Consider the following 14,312-nt stretch of genomic DNA (forward strand, 5'->3'; position numbering starts at 1 on the left):
CATGGCACCCCAAAGACAACCCCGCTTCACAGACGAAGAACTCAGGGTCATGGTGGAGGAAATCGTTCGGGTAGAGCCCCAGCTGTTCGGCACACAGATACAATACACCAGCATTGCCCGGAGGACGGAGCTATGGCAGAGGATTGTCGACAGGGTGAACGCAGTGGGACAGCACCCCAGAAATCGGGAAGACATCAGGAAGCGATGGAACGACCTACGGGGGAAGGTGCGTTCCATGGTATCCAGGCACAACATCGCCGTGCAGAAGACTGGCGGAGGACCCCCACCTCAACCCCCACAATTCACATCATGGGAGGAGGAAGTCTTGAACATCCTGCATCCTGACGGCCTCGCAGAAGTCGGCGGAGGAATGGATACTGGTAAGTTGAAGCTTCAATACTGCTTCCCCCCCACCTGCATGCCAAATCAGACCCCAACCCTCACCCCCATCCTCGAACCCCACCCTCATCCCCACCCCCATCCTCACCCCCACCCTCACCCCCACCACCATCCTCACCCCCACCACCATCCTCACCCCCACCCCCAGCACACCTATTCCCCGCCAATGTCTCACCATCACAACCCACACATCCCAAAACCTAGGCCTGCATGCGTCCACTAAGCATGGACACCCATCACCAAAGCATGCCCAATGCATATACACATCCCCCCCACAAGCCACCCTCACCAAAGCCCCCACACACGAATGCCAGCACTTGGGGACACGAGAACCCACAGATACACCCATATGCCACACATTGAAACTATAACCATACCTCTATACCCCTGCAGGACCCGACCGTCAACACACCGCGGCGGAGGGGCCAGAATTCTCCACACCCCCCACCCAAGAGGCCGTCAGCGATGACAGCAGCTCTGTCGACCTGGACACCGATGACCAGCCCGGACCATCGGGGACCTCTGGACAGTCGGTTCCCCTCACACAGGCCCAGGCCACTACAGACCCAAACCCCTCTGGGAACACCAGCACAGCTCCCACCCAGCGGGCCCATGCCTCTGTCTCCAGGGCGCGTCAATCTGCGGTGTGTCTACCACTACAGGGCACCCAGGACAACCCACCACACCAACAACAACAGGGACCTGGGGGCAGTGGTAGTGGGCACACCGGCCAGGGGGCAGAGGCCCAGGGAAACAGGGGAACTCGGAGGGCAGCTGTGCGACAGGGGGGGGAGGAGAGGCCCAGGGAACCTACTCTCCACGAGGTCCTCACCACCATCATGGGAGCATACAACCGCTCCCAGGAGACGATGGCGACGGTACTGGCCCGGTTCCAGGAGATCCAGGTACTGCAGGAGGAACACTATTGGGGGTACAGGGAGGACATCAGAGCCATCAACACCACCCTGGTTACCATGGTAGGGCTGCTGCAGGACCTCGTCAACAACAGGGCGGACACTGAACAACACCCAAGGGCCCCTGCCACTAGCCTGGACCAAGAACAGCCAACCACCTCCGCCGGCGCTAGTGGACAGGAGGCCCCCGCACAGCAGCAGCCCACCAGACCCCCACCTCCTGCAGGAGAAGAACCACCCCGCAAGAGGGCCCTGAGATCTCGCAAGAAGACAGAGTAGGATGTCAAGACCCCCGCCAGCAATGGATACCACCTGATGTCATCCCACTGTCCCACATTGTCACCCTGTCCATCCTTGAACTGCCCATGCTCCATCTCTCCACAGGCCTCTGGACAATGCACCTGTGTGACTGTTACTCTGGACTCTGCCATGGACATTCCTTCACCATAGCCCCCACCCACTTGAAACCACCCATCCCATTATGAGCACTTAAATAAACACCTATTTTGCACCAAAATGTCTGGAGTCTGGCTGTGATTTCAATAGATTGTAATTGACATGACAGTGCAAATATGTCCTTGTACATGGTGAAGTCAACAAACAGCTGCCACAAAGCTGTAGTCCATGGGGAAACGAAGCACAGGACTCGTAGTGGGGACCCTAGATCTGAAATAGGGAGGGAAAAGCCAAAACTCAGTCATCATACACTGGGGCAAATAGACAGGCAGCAGAGATGCTGGAGAGTAGTTAACATTTACTAAATTATCTTTGAAATGTTACCTGTGTCCTATTGGAAGTACTGTTCAATGATTCTGTCCCTGTTGTCTGTTTCAGCCCCGTCGTCTTCCTCCTCGTCACTCTCCTCAGGTTCCACCGCTGCCACAACACCACCGTCTCGACCATCCTCCTGCAGGAAAGGCACCTGGCGGCGCAAAGCCAGGTTGTGAAGCATGCAGCAGGCCACGATGATGTGACACACCTTCTTAGGTGAGTACATTAGGGATCCACCTGTCATATGCAGGCACCTAAACCTGGCCTTTAGGAGGCCAAAGGTGCGTTCGATCACCCTCCTAGTACGCCCATGGGCCTCATTGTACCGTTCCTCTGCCCTGGTCCGGGGATTCCTTACTGGGGTCAGTAGCCACGACATGTTGGGGTACCCAGAGTCCCCCACTAGCCATACACGGTGTCTCTGTAGCTGTTCCATCACGTAAGGGATGCTGCTATTCCTGAGGATGTAGGCGTCATGCACTGACCCTGGGAATTTGGCATTTACATGCGAGATGTACTGGTCAGCCAAACACACCACCTGGATGTTCATTGAATGGTAATTTTTTCTGTTCCTGTACACCTGCTCCCTGTCTCTTGGGGGAACCAAAGCCACATGGGTCCCATCAATGGCACCAATTACGTTGGGAATATGTCCAAGGGCGTAGAAATCACCCTTCACTGTAGCCAATTCGCCCACCTCAGGGAAAATGATGTAGCTCCTCACGGATTTCATCAGGGCAGACAACACTCTGGATAACACCTTCGAAAACATGGGCTGAGACATCCCAGAAGCAATTCCCACGGTTGTCTGAAATGACCCACTTGCCAAGAAATGGAGTACTGACATGACCTGCACCAGAGGGGGAATCCCTGTGGGTTGGCGGATGGGGGACATCAGGTCGGGCTCCAGCTGGGCACACAGTTCATGGATAGTGGCACGGTTAAGACGGTAGGTCAGGATAATGTGGCGTTCTTCCATTGTCGACAGGTCCACCAGCGGTCGGTACACGGGAGGATTCATCCGTCTCCTCGCCCAACCCAGCGGACGGTGCCTAGGAAGGACAACATGGAGCACACAGTCAAGCAACCCACAGGTACGTACTCACAGCTAGCACAGTATACGATTCTCTATGCAGTGAATGGCGTGTCTGAGTGGCTATGCAAGGCCTAGGCCTGTGTGACGCAGTTGAAATTGAGCCATGTGGGCCCTGGAAATGGCGGCTGCCTGACCTGTGAAGTGTGACAATGGGATGTGAGGTCAATGCGCTGGCGTGGCACACCGCGGCGGGCGGCGGGCGAAGACCGCGGCGCAAAGCCGCATTGGTTAACATTGAAGCCTATGGGTTTCAGGAGCCAATGGCGAAGGGCGCCGGCGGTGGCGGGACGCACCGCCGCGGTACGCACCGCCGCGGACGTCACCGCCATTTTCTATCTACTTATCCACTTGCGACTTGAACTTTCACAGGAGAGGACCTATACTGCAAGTGTTGCTGTGACCTCGGTCTGGAAGGGACAATGCCTGCTGCGCCTGGGGAAAGGGCCCCTGCCTTTCTCTGGAGAGGAGTTGGAGAAACTTGTGGATGGGGTCCTCCCCCAGTATGCGCTACTCTACGGTCCTCCAGACCAACAAGTGAGTTTAATTCAATATGGATTTGGGGCCACTGGCTGGCTTGGGGGCCTGGCGGGGGGCCTGGCGGGGGTGGGGGGCATGTTGGGCCTGGCGGGGGGCCTGGCGGGGATGGGGGGCATGTTGGGCCTGGCGGGGGGCATGGCGGGGGGCCTGGCGGGGATGGGGGGCATGTTGGGCCTGGCGGGGGGCATGGCGGGGGGCCTGGCGGGGATGGGGGGCATGTTGGGCCTGGCGGGGGGCCTGGCGGGGATGGGGGGCATGTTGGGCCTGGCGGGGGTCCTGGCGGGGGGCCTGGTGGGGATGGGGGGCATGTTGGGCCTGGCGGGGGTCCTGGCGGGGGGCCTGGCGGGGATGGGGGGCATGTTGGGCCTGGCGGGGGGCATGGCGGGGGGCCTGGCGGGGATGGGGGGCATGTTGGGCCTGGCGGGGGGCATGGCGGGGGGCCTGGCGGGGATGGGGGGCGTTGGGCCACTGGAAAGGAAAATGCTGACAAACTTGAACGTGGTATTTCTCCCTCCCTGTATGTGTCACATAGGTCCGCGCCCATGAGAAGATCGGGATTTGGCGTGCCATCGCCAAGGAAGTCCGGACCCTGGGGGTCCACCATCGACGGGGCACCCACTGCCGCAAGAGGTGGGAGGACATCCGCCGCGGGACCAAGAAGACCGCCGAGTCTCTGCTGGGGATGGCCTCCCAACGTAGGCGGGGTGCCTGCCGTCAACTGAGCCCCCTGATGTTCCGGATCCTGGCGGTGGCCTACCCTGAATTGGATGGGTGCGTGAGGGCAGCACAGCAGACACAAGGGGGTGAGTCCAAGCATTATCTACTCTGTTGTCGCGCAGTGGCGGTGTCTGGTTGGGGGAGGAGGGCTGGGGGTCCCCCTAGGCCAGGGCGATATCTGTAGGCTGGGCACCCCCGTAAGCCCCTGTGTCCCCAGCCACCACCCTCAGTAGTTTGTCAGTACAGCCATCCCTGGGCCGTGTCATCCATGGGTGCAGTTGTCAACTCTAGGCGTGTAGGGCATGTTCCACGGAATGCGTAGCGGACCCCAAGTGCGCAACTTAGTGCAGGGGGCATCTGTGTCTGTCATGTCCGCTAACTGTACCGGAGATCCATGTACTCAATATCCCTTTATTTCTCTCTCCCCCCCCCCTTTTTGTTTGTCTTTCTGTGCTTGTGTGCATCAGCATCATCAGGCGGAGGAGAAGTGGCATCGGGGCAGGAGGGAGCTGCATCTCACATGGCCCAGGAGGGCCATGCCACAGAGTCAGACTGGACCAATGAGACGGAGGGCGAGGGGAGCTCCACGACGGGGACGACTGGACCCTGCAGCGACACGGACACGTCCTCGGAAGGGGGCTCTCTTGCGGGGGTGGCACCATCCGGGCCCCCCGCCATTACAGGTACAGCCGCCACCCAGCGCACCATCTCCGCCCTCCCAGCAGCCCTTCAGCGTTCGCCCCGTGCCCGCTCTGCCAGGAAGCCGGGCATCTCCTTCGCCCCAGGCACCTCAGGCCCTGCCCCTGTTACCCCCGCTGCCCTCAGTGAGGAGGTCATTGACCTCCTCCGAACGCTCATTGTTGGGCAGACTACCCTTTTGAATGCCATCCAGGGGGTGGAGAGGGAGGTTCATCGCAGCAATGCGTACCTGGAGGGCATTCATTCGGGTCAGGCTGCCCATCAGCGATCGTTCCAGGCTCTGGCCTCAGCACTGACGGCAGCCATTGTCCCTGTCTCCTGCCTGCCTCTACTAACTCCCTCCTCCCAGTCTCCTGTTCCTCTGCCTGTCCCACCCACACCATCAGACCAGCCTGCACACACCTCAACACCCAAGAGAAGCTCATCCAAACATAAGCACCACAGATCACGCAGACATTCACACACGCAACATTCCGATGCAGACATGCCAACAGTCACTACCACCTCTGTGACCCCCACCTCCTCGTCTCCCTCCTCCCTCCCTGTGACGTCTACACCCACACCTCCATTCACCTCACCATCAGCCAGTGTTTCCATCACCAGCACACCCTCCACTCCAGTCCGCACACGTGCAGTCACCACCCCCACTGCCATTTACACGTCCCCTGTGTCCTCTCCCACTGTGTCTGTCACCCCCTCTTCCACACCACACAAACGCAGCCACCCACCCACCCAACAGCCATCCACCTCACGACAGCCTATCCCTCCTGCACCTGCACCCAAAGACAGCAAACGTGACTCACCTACAACCACATCCTCTCCCTCCACTCCCATTCCCACTGTACCTCCCACTCTCCATTGTCCCAAGAAGCTCTTCCTCGCCACTACTAACTTCTTTCCTGACCCTGAGCCCCCCCCTCCTTCTCGTCGGGGTAAGAAGAGCACCTCAGCCACCACCAGCCCTGCAGCCCCCTTGACAAGGGTGCAGGGGTATTGGAGCCCGCCAGCCCGCATGTCTGGATCTTCGCCCAGCAGCAAGGGGACAGCCAGCCCACCCCCTGGGAAGAGGAGCAGAAGGCGGAAGGGGCGCCGCAGGAGCCCGCCTTCTACATCCCCCCCGGACACCACCCAGAGACAGTCACCAGCCACAGCTCCAAAGGGAGGAAAGGGCCACAGGCCCACGACTAAGGAGGGCAAGGGCAGCAAGTCGGAGAGGTCAGGCAGCAGGCCTGCTGCCCAGGAGGAGCCCACAACCCCCATAGCCGCTGCCCCGGGAGGAACCGGCACAGCTGCCCCGGGAGAGCCCACCACCCCCATAGCCGCTGCCCAGGGAGGACCCAGCCCAGCTGGCCAGGAGGGCCCCACCACCCACAGCCCAGGTGGGCAGTGAAGGAGCACCATCCCCGCTGCCCAGGAGGGCACCACCAGGCAATTAGCAGTTGGCCATAGACCGTCCTCCGTCTCAAGAACCGCTGAACTGGGCCCTTCAAGGCAAGGAGCGCTGAACTGGGCCCCGCCGTCTCAAGAACCGCTGAACTGGGCCCTTCAAGGCAAGGAGCGCTGAACTGGGCCCCGCCGTCTCAAGAACCGCTGAACTGGGCCCTTCAAGGCAAGGAGCGCTGAACTGGGCCCCGCCGTCTCAAGAACCGCTGAACTGGGCCCTTCAGGGCAAGGACCGCTGAACTGGGCCCCGCCGTCTCAAGAACCGCTGAACTGGGCCCTTCAAGGCAAGGACCGCTGAACTGGGCCCCGCTGTCTCAAGAACCGCTGAACTGGGCCCTTCAAGGCAAGGAGCGCTGAACTGGGCCCCGCCATCTCAAGAACCGCTCCGCTGGGCCCCGCCGTCTCACGCACCGCTCCGCTGGGCCCCGCCGTCTCAAGAACCGCTGAACTGGGCCCCGCCGTCTCAGGAACCGCTGAACTGGGCCCTTCAAGGCAAGAACCGCTGGCCCTTTGGCAGACGTGGCAGGGCAGGATCTATCTCGGGCAGGGCTGCAGGATGTCCTCTGGCCAACTTGCCTCCTCCAGTGGCAGTGGGGTCTGTTATGGACTGTATGGACTGTGGCTTTGCTCTCCCCAGGATGGCCCAGTGGGCAGGCCACCCACTGTATGGACTGTATGGACTGTGGCTTTGCTCTCCCCAGGATGGCCCAGTGGGCAGGCCACCCACTGTATGGACTGTTTGGACTGTGGCTTTGCTCTCCCCAGGATGGCCCAGTGGGCAGGCCACCCACTGTATGGACTGTATGGACTGTGGCTTTGCTCTCCCCAGGATGGCCCAGTGGGCAGGCCACCCACTGTATGGACTGTTTGGACTGTGGCTTTGCTCTCCCCAGGATGGCCCAGTGGGCAGGCCACCCACTGTATGGACTGTTTGGACTGTGGCTTTGCTCTCCCCAGGATGGCCCAGTGGGCAGGCCACCCACTGTATGGACTGTATGGACTGTGGCTTTGCTCTCCCCAGGATGGCCCAGTGGGCAGGCCACCCACTGTATGGACTGTATGGACTGTGGCTTTGCTCTCCCCAGGATGGCCCAGTGGGCAGGCCACCCACTGTATGGACTGTTTGGACTGTGGCTTTGCTCTCCCCAGGATGGCCCAGTGGGCAGGCCACCCACTGTATGGACTGTATGGACTGTGGCTTTGCTCTCCCCAGGATGGCCCAGTGGGCAGGCCACCCACTGTATGGACTGTTTGGACTGTGGCTTTGCTCTCCCCAGGATGGCCCAGTGGGCAGGCCACCCACTGTATGGACTGTTTGGACTGTGGCTTTGCTCTCCCCAGGATGGCCCAGTGGGCAGGCCACCCACTGTATGGACTGTATGGACTGTGGCTTTGCTCTCCCCAGGATGGCCCAGTGGGCAGGCCACCCACTGTATGGACTGTTTGGACTGTGGCTTTGCTCTCCCCAGGATGGCCCAGTGGTCATGGAGTCCCCTCGTGGATCTGGCGTCGTGTACTCAAGTGGCTGAGGTGCCCCCCCTTCCCTTCCCCCTGAGGTGCCTGTCCTATTTTCTTTATGATGCCCCTGCAGTGTTCTCTCCGTGGAGTTCTTGTCGTGGGACTGGGCCTTGCCCCTTTGCACAGGACCCCTGTGATCCACGGACAGTGGTTGGACTACATTTAGTAGCTGTATATATTTTGTACATAGTTTATTTATTTATTGGGATTACTGGTGTACATATTTCAATATATCTGCCCGTTTATGATCTCTTCTTTTGGTCTTTGCATTATTTCGGAGGGGGGTGGTTTGTGGGTTGTGACAGTGATCTGTGGGAATGCATTGATGTGTGTGTTGTAGTGGGTGTGGGTGGGTGGGTGTGTGCCGGTAATCTTTTCCCTCCCCTGTGTCGTAGGTGCAGTACTCACCGATGTCTTCCGCGCCGCCGGGCGTGCTCCTGGTATATGAGCAGGAATAGGAGTGCGGGGATGACCTGCAACTCTGGTTCCATACTGCCGGAATCTGGCGTGGAGTGCGTAGAGGTGAGCGTTTTCCCGTTCGTAGTCTGTTTCCGCCGTGTTCTTATCGGCGGTGCTCCCGCCCCGGAAAAGGTGGCAGATTGGTGGGTCGTAATAGGGTGGGCGGTACATTGTCTGCCGCCTGGCTGTTGGCGGGAACCGCCGCGCTGTTTGTTTGTACCGCTGTGGCGGGCGGAGTGTTAAGTTGGCGGGCTGTGTTGGCGGTTCCCGCCAGGGTCAGAATTGCATATTTTAGACCGCCGGCCTGTTGGCGGCTTGGCCGCCGCTTTATCACCGACCGCCAGGGTCAGAATGAGGGCCTCAGTCACATCTGTATTCATCTGCATACTGAATGACTCTTTCTGGGCAGGAAGTGTGGAGGGGTCCACACTTACATTTCAAAGGACAGTGACCTGCCCTCACACAAAGGACTGATAACCCCCACAGGGATCCTAGCAGACAGGACTGGGCTGAAAGAGGAACTTGTACACTTCAAAACCACTCTTTGAAGTTTCCTTCACTTCAAAGGCATTTTTGGATACATAAACTGGGTCTCAGACCCCATCCAACCGGACACTTCTGGGCTCACACCAGCAAAATGGCAGAGGAGCTGCATGACTCATCTAGACTCCTTTGCTGAGAAGGACTGGTTCCCTCCTGGCCTCTGACTCTGATAAAAGGACTCTTTAAGGGCTTGGATTGAGCTTGCCTCCTGTTCCTGAATCTCAGGGTCAACAAAAACTTTACCTCTTCAAAGAAACTCCGTGTGTGACAGAAATCGAAGTGCTCTCCAAGGGTTTAGATTGAGCTTGCCTCCCTTTTCTGAATCTCAGGGTCAACCAAGACTTCACCTCTTCAAATAAACTCCTTGTGTGACGAAAATCAATGCAACGCCTGCAGAAATCAACGCAAAGCCTTCATCTTGGCTGAGAAATCACCAAAACGCTGACCGAAAAGATGCAGCACCAACTTCCTGACTGGAAATTTGACGCATCACCTACCTTGTGATGGAAAAATTTGACACATCGCCTACCGAATGGATGCAGTGCCTGCTCCTTCTACCAGCGTGTCTTCAATTAGCAACACATCATCCCTGGTCATCAAAATACCCCCGCGTTGCAGGGAGGAACCAAGATTGCGTGCCAGAAAAATGATGCAAACCCCTGCAGCGCGGAAAGAAATGATGCTACGTCTGTGCTGCGCCAGAAAATCTGACGCAACACTTTATTTTTCCACAAATCTCCTCCTCTGTGGTCTCCATGCATTGTTATTTTTTACGTATCCCAGGTACTGTGTGTTACAAAGAAACAACTATTGATTTCTAAGAATTGAGACTCTTTTAAACCTTTTAAAACTGATATTTCAACTTGTGCTTATTGGATCTTTGTAATTTTGACCTTATTTTATTCAGATAAATATTATCTATTTTTTTAAACCTGTGTGGTGTATTTTTGTGGTGTTTTCACTGTGTTACTGTATGATTTATTGCACAAATACTTTACAAATTGCCTTCTAAGTTAAGCCTGACTGCTCAGTGGCTTGCTACCAGAGGGTGGGCTCAGAATAATTTGGATTGTGTTGTGACTTACCCTGACTAGAATTGTAGTCCCTATTTGGACAAGGGTGTATACCTCTGCCAACTAGAGACCCCTTTTCTAACACTCCACATCCAGATGGCAGCCACAGGTTCTGTAAATCTTTGTAGTCATATCACCTGTGAAGTTTGCTCCCATACGCAGCGTCAAAGTGTGTAGTCACACAGCATCTGATAGCTTGTAGTCATCTACCATGTGGCAGTGCAATGTCACATTATGTGTGATAGATTTGGAGTTACTCATCTCATGAAAAACTGTAGTTGCACACCCCGTTGAAGTTTATACACATACACCTTGTACTTTGCATGGTGGTTCTAGTAGTATTCTCTTTTTCCTATAATCTAGACTATGCATGATACCAATCCCAGCATATAAATTACACATGGATTAAGAAGCAGAACTTTGTGACCACATGGGCTGTTCCTCACTGCACTACTGGAGGTTGAGGAGCTCCAGGGCAGGTGTAACCTTCTATATCAGGTGCTTTGCAGCAGTTTCAAGATCTTTTCAGTGCTTTCTCATTGCTCAAAATGGTGTAATTCTGGATATTTATCTCTATCCATGGACTTCATTGCTTGGTTTTACTCGTGAGAAAGTGGCACTCTAAATGTCACACATTTGATCGTTGAGTGACACTCATAAGTACCTGTAAACCAAAGTCACACCTAAGCAAACTGAAAGCTTGACGCTATGTATCAGAGCTGGTTGGTCAATCCTTTAGTCTCCAATGTTCTCCTTTTATAGTCCCCCTTTCATTTCCTTTTTTCTTTTATTTTAATTTTTCTTAAGAGGATACGACAGCTTCCGAGGCAGAACAAATAAGCTGCTTGCTTGCTGCTCATTTCTTCTGCACTGCGCCACATCCGGCGTGCCCTCTTTCGCTAAATCAGGAGACCATTATGAAATGCTTTTGTCCATACTATATAATTGTTTTACCATTTCAACATGGCAATATGTTTGTCTTAAACAAGGCAGTGATGCTGAAACTTTAAAACAACAATAGATTTTGTACAATACCACTGTATGACGTTCTCCTGCTGCTATGTTTATTTTGCTATTGAAGAATATGCCGACCAAATATGTTGTGAATTTGTATTGATTTATTCTGGTTGTGTCAGAGGGTGAATGCAAAAATAAATCAGTGGGTGAATGAATGGATGCATGAGTGGCAACATGCAAGTATAATGTCTTATTGAGTGCCTAAACCCATCAATGGTTCAAAACGCACTTTAATTCACAAGCCAGACTTACTGCCATTGCCAATGCTTCTTATTAATATGTACTGACATATCTTTTAAAAAGATCACCAACTTCGCTTCTCGGGTGGGCAATGGAGTATGGCTTTTGTTACAGTGGCCCCAATTGTCATTATGATTTTATGAGTTTTAAAGTTTGCAATGAATTTAATTCATTGTAAATAAAAGTACTTATTAACTGCTGGTAATACCAGAAATGTTAATGGTGCAAAGTGAAAACACATCCAGCAACCCAATTACTGGGCAGTTTCTTACTTTAAATATGTCTTGATTTAGCCTTGAGTATTGTATTGCATACCTCTGTGTTTTGTTGAATTGGAGTGCCTTCTGTTGCTCTGCATTGTATTGTAATGGATTGTACTGTATGGCATTATTTTATTTTGCATGGTATTGTATAGTAGTTTCATGAACACGATCCTCCTGACGAGGTGTGCACATCAAAATATCATTTGGACTGAGCACATCTAAGTGTGTGCCATGTATTTCACTACACATGGCATAAGCAGGACTTTCGACTGCATATTCTTGAAAATCAGCCAGTTATATAGGGTGCTGAGCATAATTGTTGCCTTATGTGTTTCATTTCGGTATACGTAAATAAACCAATCTGCACATTGTTGTACAGAGTGCAGTCGAACATTTACAAACGCTGTTGCGCTATGATAATTGATATATTACACACAAACTGATACCTTGGTATTTCACATATTTGGCCATAAATCAAGATGCGGACAGACGGGATGTACATGCTGCGGTACACTCTTTGTAGAAACAAGCCTGAAGTATGTATTTTCAGCTCCCCTGCTAAGAAGTCTGATTGCAGCTTTTCTAGTCCCCCTGCCTGCATGTCTCGGAGCTTACATCTGCACTTTGTTTTAATCATGGCTCGTTATTTGGGTAAAAAATGCAAAGCAAACAGGCAAGAGGAGGGTGCACTGACAGCCCTAGCTCCCATAATGCACAGATGGTCTCAGCGTTCACGTGCCAGAGGGAACTCCCTGTTCTTAAAGTATCTTGTTATAAAAGTCAGATTCCAGATGTACAAACGGGTTAGCATTAATGTAGTACTAAGTACTTGTAACATGCACTCAACATCTGCAATGCTTGGAAAATGGCCATGTGCATATGTAGTGATAGCTATATAAAATCAATAGTACAAAGCTCGGGGTTGTCTGTAAAATTACCACCTGCGATATATAAAAGATAAAAGGAGCAAGTAAAATTTGTGTCACGTGACGCCGCAGAAGGCGGCCAGTGAAATAGATGTGTTGACGTAAGCAGCAGCTGAATCTCTCTAACGTCCAATGGTGAAGGCTATAGCCAGACTTACTCTTCTACCCTTTGGCACTTGAGAACCAACTTTTAGAGTAAAATTAAAGGACTTGAAATGTGGAAGTAACTTTGCACACAATTATTATAAAAAAACATTACTCTATGAAAGAGGTGGGTACAAGGTGGTGGCCAGGACACAGACAAGCCGGTCTTTGCCTCTTCATCCTAGTAAATGTTGTAACCCTAATCAACTAATCTGATTGGATCTGTGCATTAGGCATTCAAGAAACGGATTGATCTCCCGCATTGCTGGTGCGTGTAAAAAAACAGGCCTTTGACGTCATATGGTAATTTGTTGCATGTGCACATAACGGATAATGCAGTCACTTTAATTCTGTTTGCGTAGACTCTTCTGTTTTATGACTGAAGGCAGTGCTCAGACATGTCTAAAAAATAGCTTCCAGGTACAGAGGGAGCTATTTCTTTCGGGACGTCTGTTTCAAGCTGCGCCCTCTCGCCTTGCCAGACCAGTCTTCAAAGGATAGGTCAAGATAGCCCTCCAGTTAACAGAAAGAAAGTGGCTTGTGTACTTTCTCGCTGCCCACGCACTTTTTTTCACAGTCAAAGTATACAATCATGCATTAAATATGAAAGGGCTATATTATGATTTCCGCAAAGAGAAAACAGCTGTAGTAACGTTTTCTTGAAACAACCATCAATTGAAAGAACTCCGAAAACTGTACAGTAGACTTAACAATTCGAGTTCACGTTGTGAAAATAAAATATTCTTATAGAACCGTATTATTTTTATAATGACCAGACAAACCGCGGTATTTTCCAGTAACATGGTCGTCGGCCGTTGTCTGGAATCATTAAGTTTAAGTCTCCTCATGTCTATAGGATAAAAAACGCTTACCGAGCCATATGGAGTTGTGCAGCACTCCGTCCTTGTAGCCCCACCCTGCGGCCAGAGCCCACTGCACGACCAGTGAGTACACCAAAAGCATCATTGTGCGGTTGAAAGCTTGCAGAGCTCGGCCCTCAGGAGGGAATCGTGAAGTGGGGCTTCAGTAGTAAAACGCTGTTAGTGGCTGCCCAAATTCTGTTCCCACATCTGGCCCGCAGCTCATTTAATGTTTTTTTTTCAGGAGTGATGTCAGTAAGGCTGCTCCAATTGTGCTGCAGCTGTAACATTTCCCAACTGTGTGGTGACTATGAGAATGAGACTCGACGTCATGTTTTGCATTAAACATATCCGAAGGTGTGGTGGTGTCAGCATAGTTCTTTGTAAATTATTTTCAGAACTCAAAAAGTATATTTCCCAGGTTCCTGACTGCAGAGGCGCCATCGGTCCTAATTGCCCCAATTTCACATTTCTTCTCTGAAATGGCATTATTTATTTTGCATCACTTCACTGTACTTTGTCAACTGTCAAAAAGGATGCTGCAACAACCGGAATACAAAAAATAGAGCATACGTTATGAAATTAGTCCATAAGGTCTGTCGGCAGCATGATACATTAAAAAATCGTTTTGATAAAAAAAGACAAAATCAAAGCCTCATTGAGAAAAAAAAGGGATAGTCAGTAAGCCGGGCA

At 52.9% G+C, this 14,312-nt stretch overlaps 1 protein-coding gene across 1 annotated transcript in view; it reads right to left on the reverse strand.

The window, feature by feature from the left end:
• The window catches only part of TNFAIP6 (TNF alpha induced protein 6), a 258,936-nt gene extending 245,111 nt beyond the window's left edge, over window positions 1-13,825 (reverse strand). The window contains exon 1 of the mRNA XM_069225213.1: window positions 13,632-13,825. Within this exon, the coding sequence (XP_069081314.1) occupies window positions 13,632-13,725 (94 nt within the window). The 5' untranslated portion in view covers window positions 13,726-13,825. The remainder of the gene's footprint in view (window positions 1-13,631) is intronic.
• Window positions 13,826-14,312: the final 487 nt, after the last annotated feature.

Source organism: Pleurodeles waltl, chromosome 3_1, assembly GCF_031143425.1.
Source record: "Pleurodeles waltl isolate 20211129_DDA chromosome 3_1, aPleWal1.hap1.20221129, whole genome shotgun sequence".
Taxonomy (NCBI): Eukaryota; Metazoa; Chordata; class Amphibia; order Caudata; family Salamandridae; genus Pleurodeles; species Pleurodeles waltl.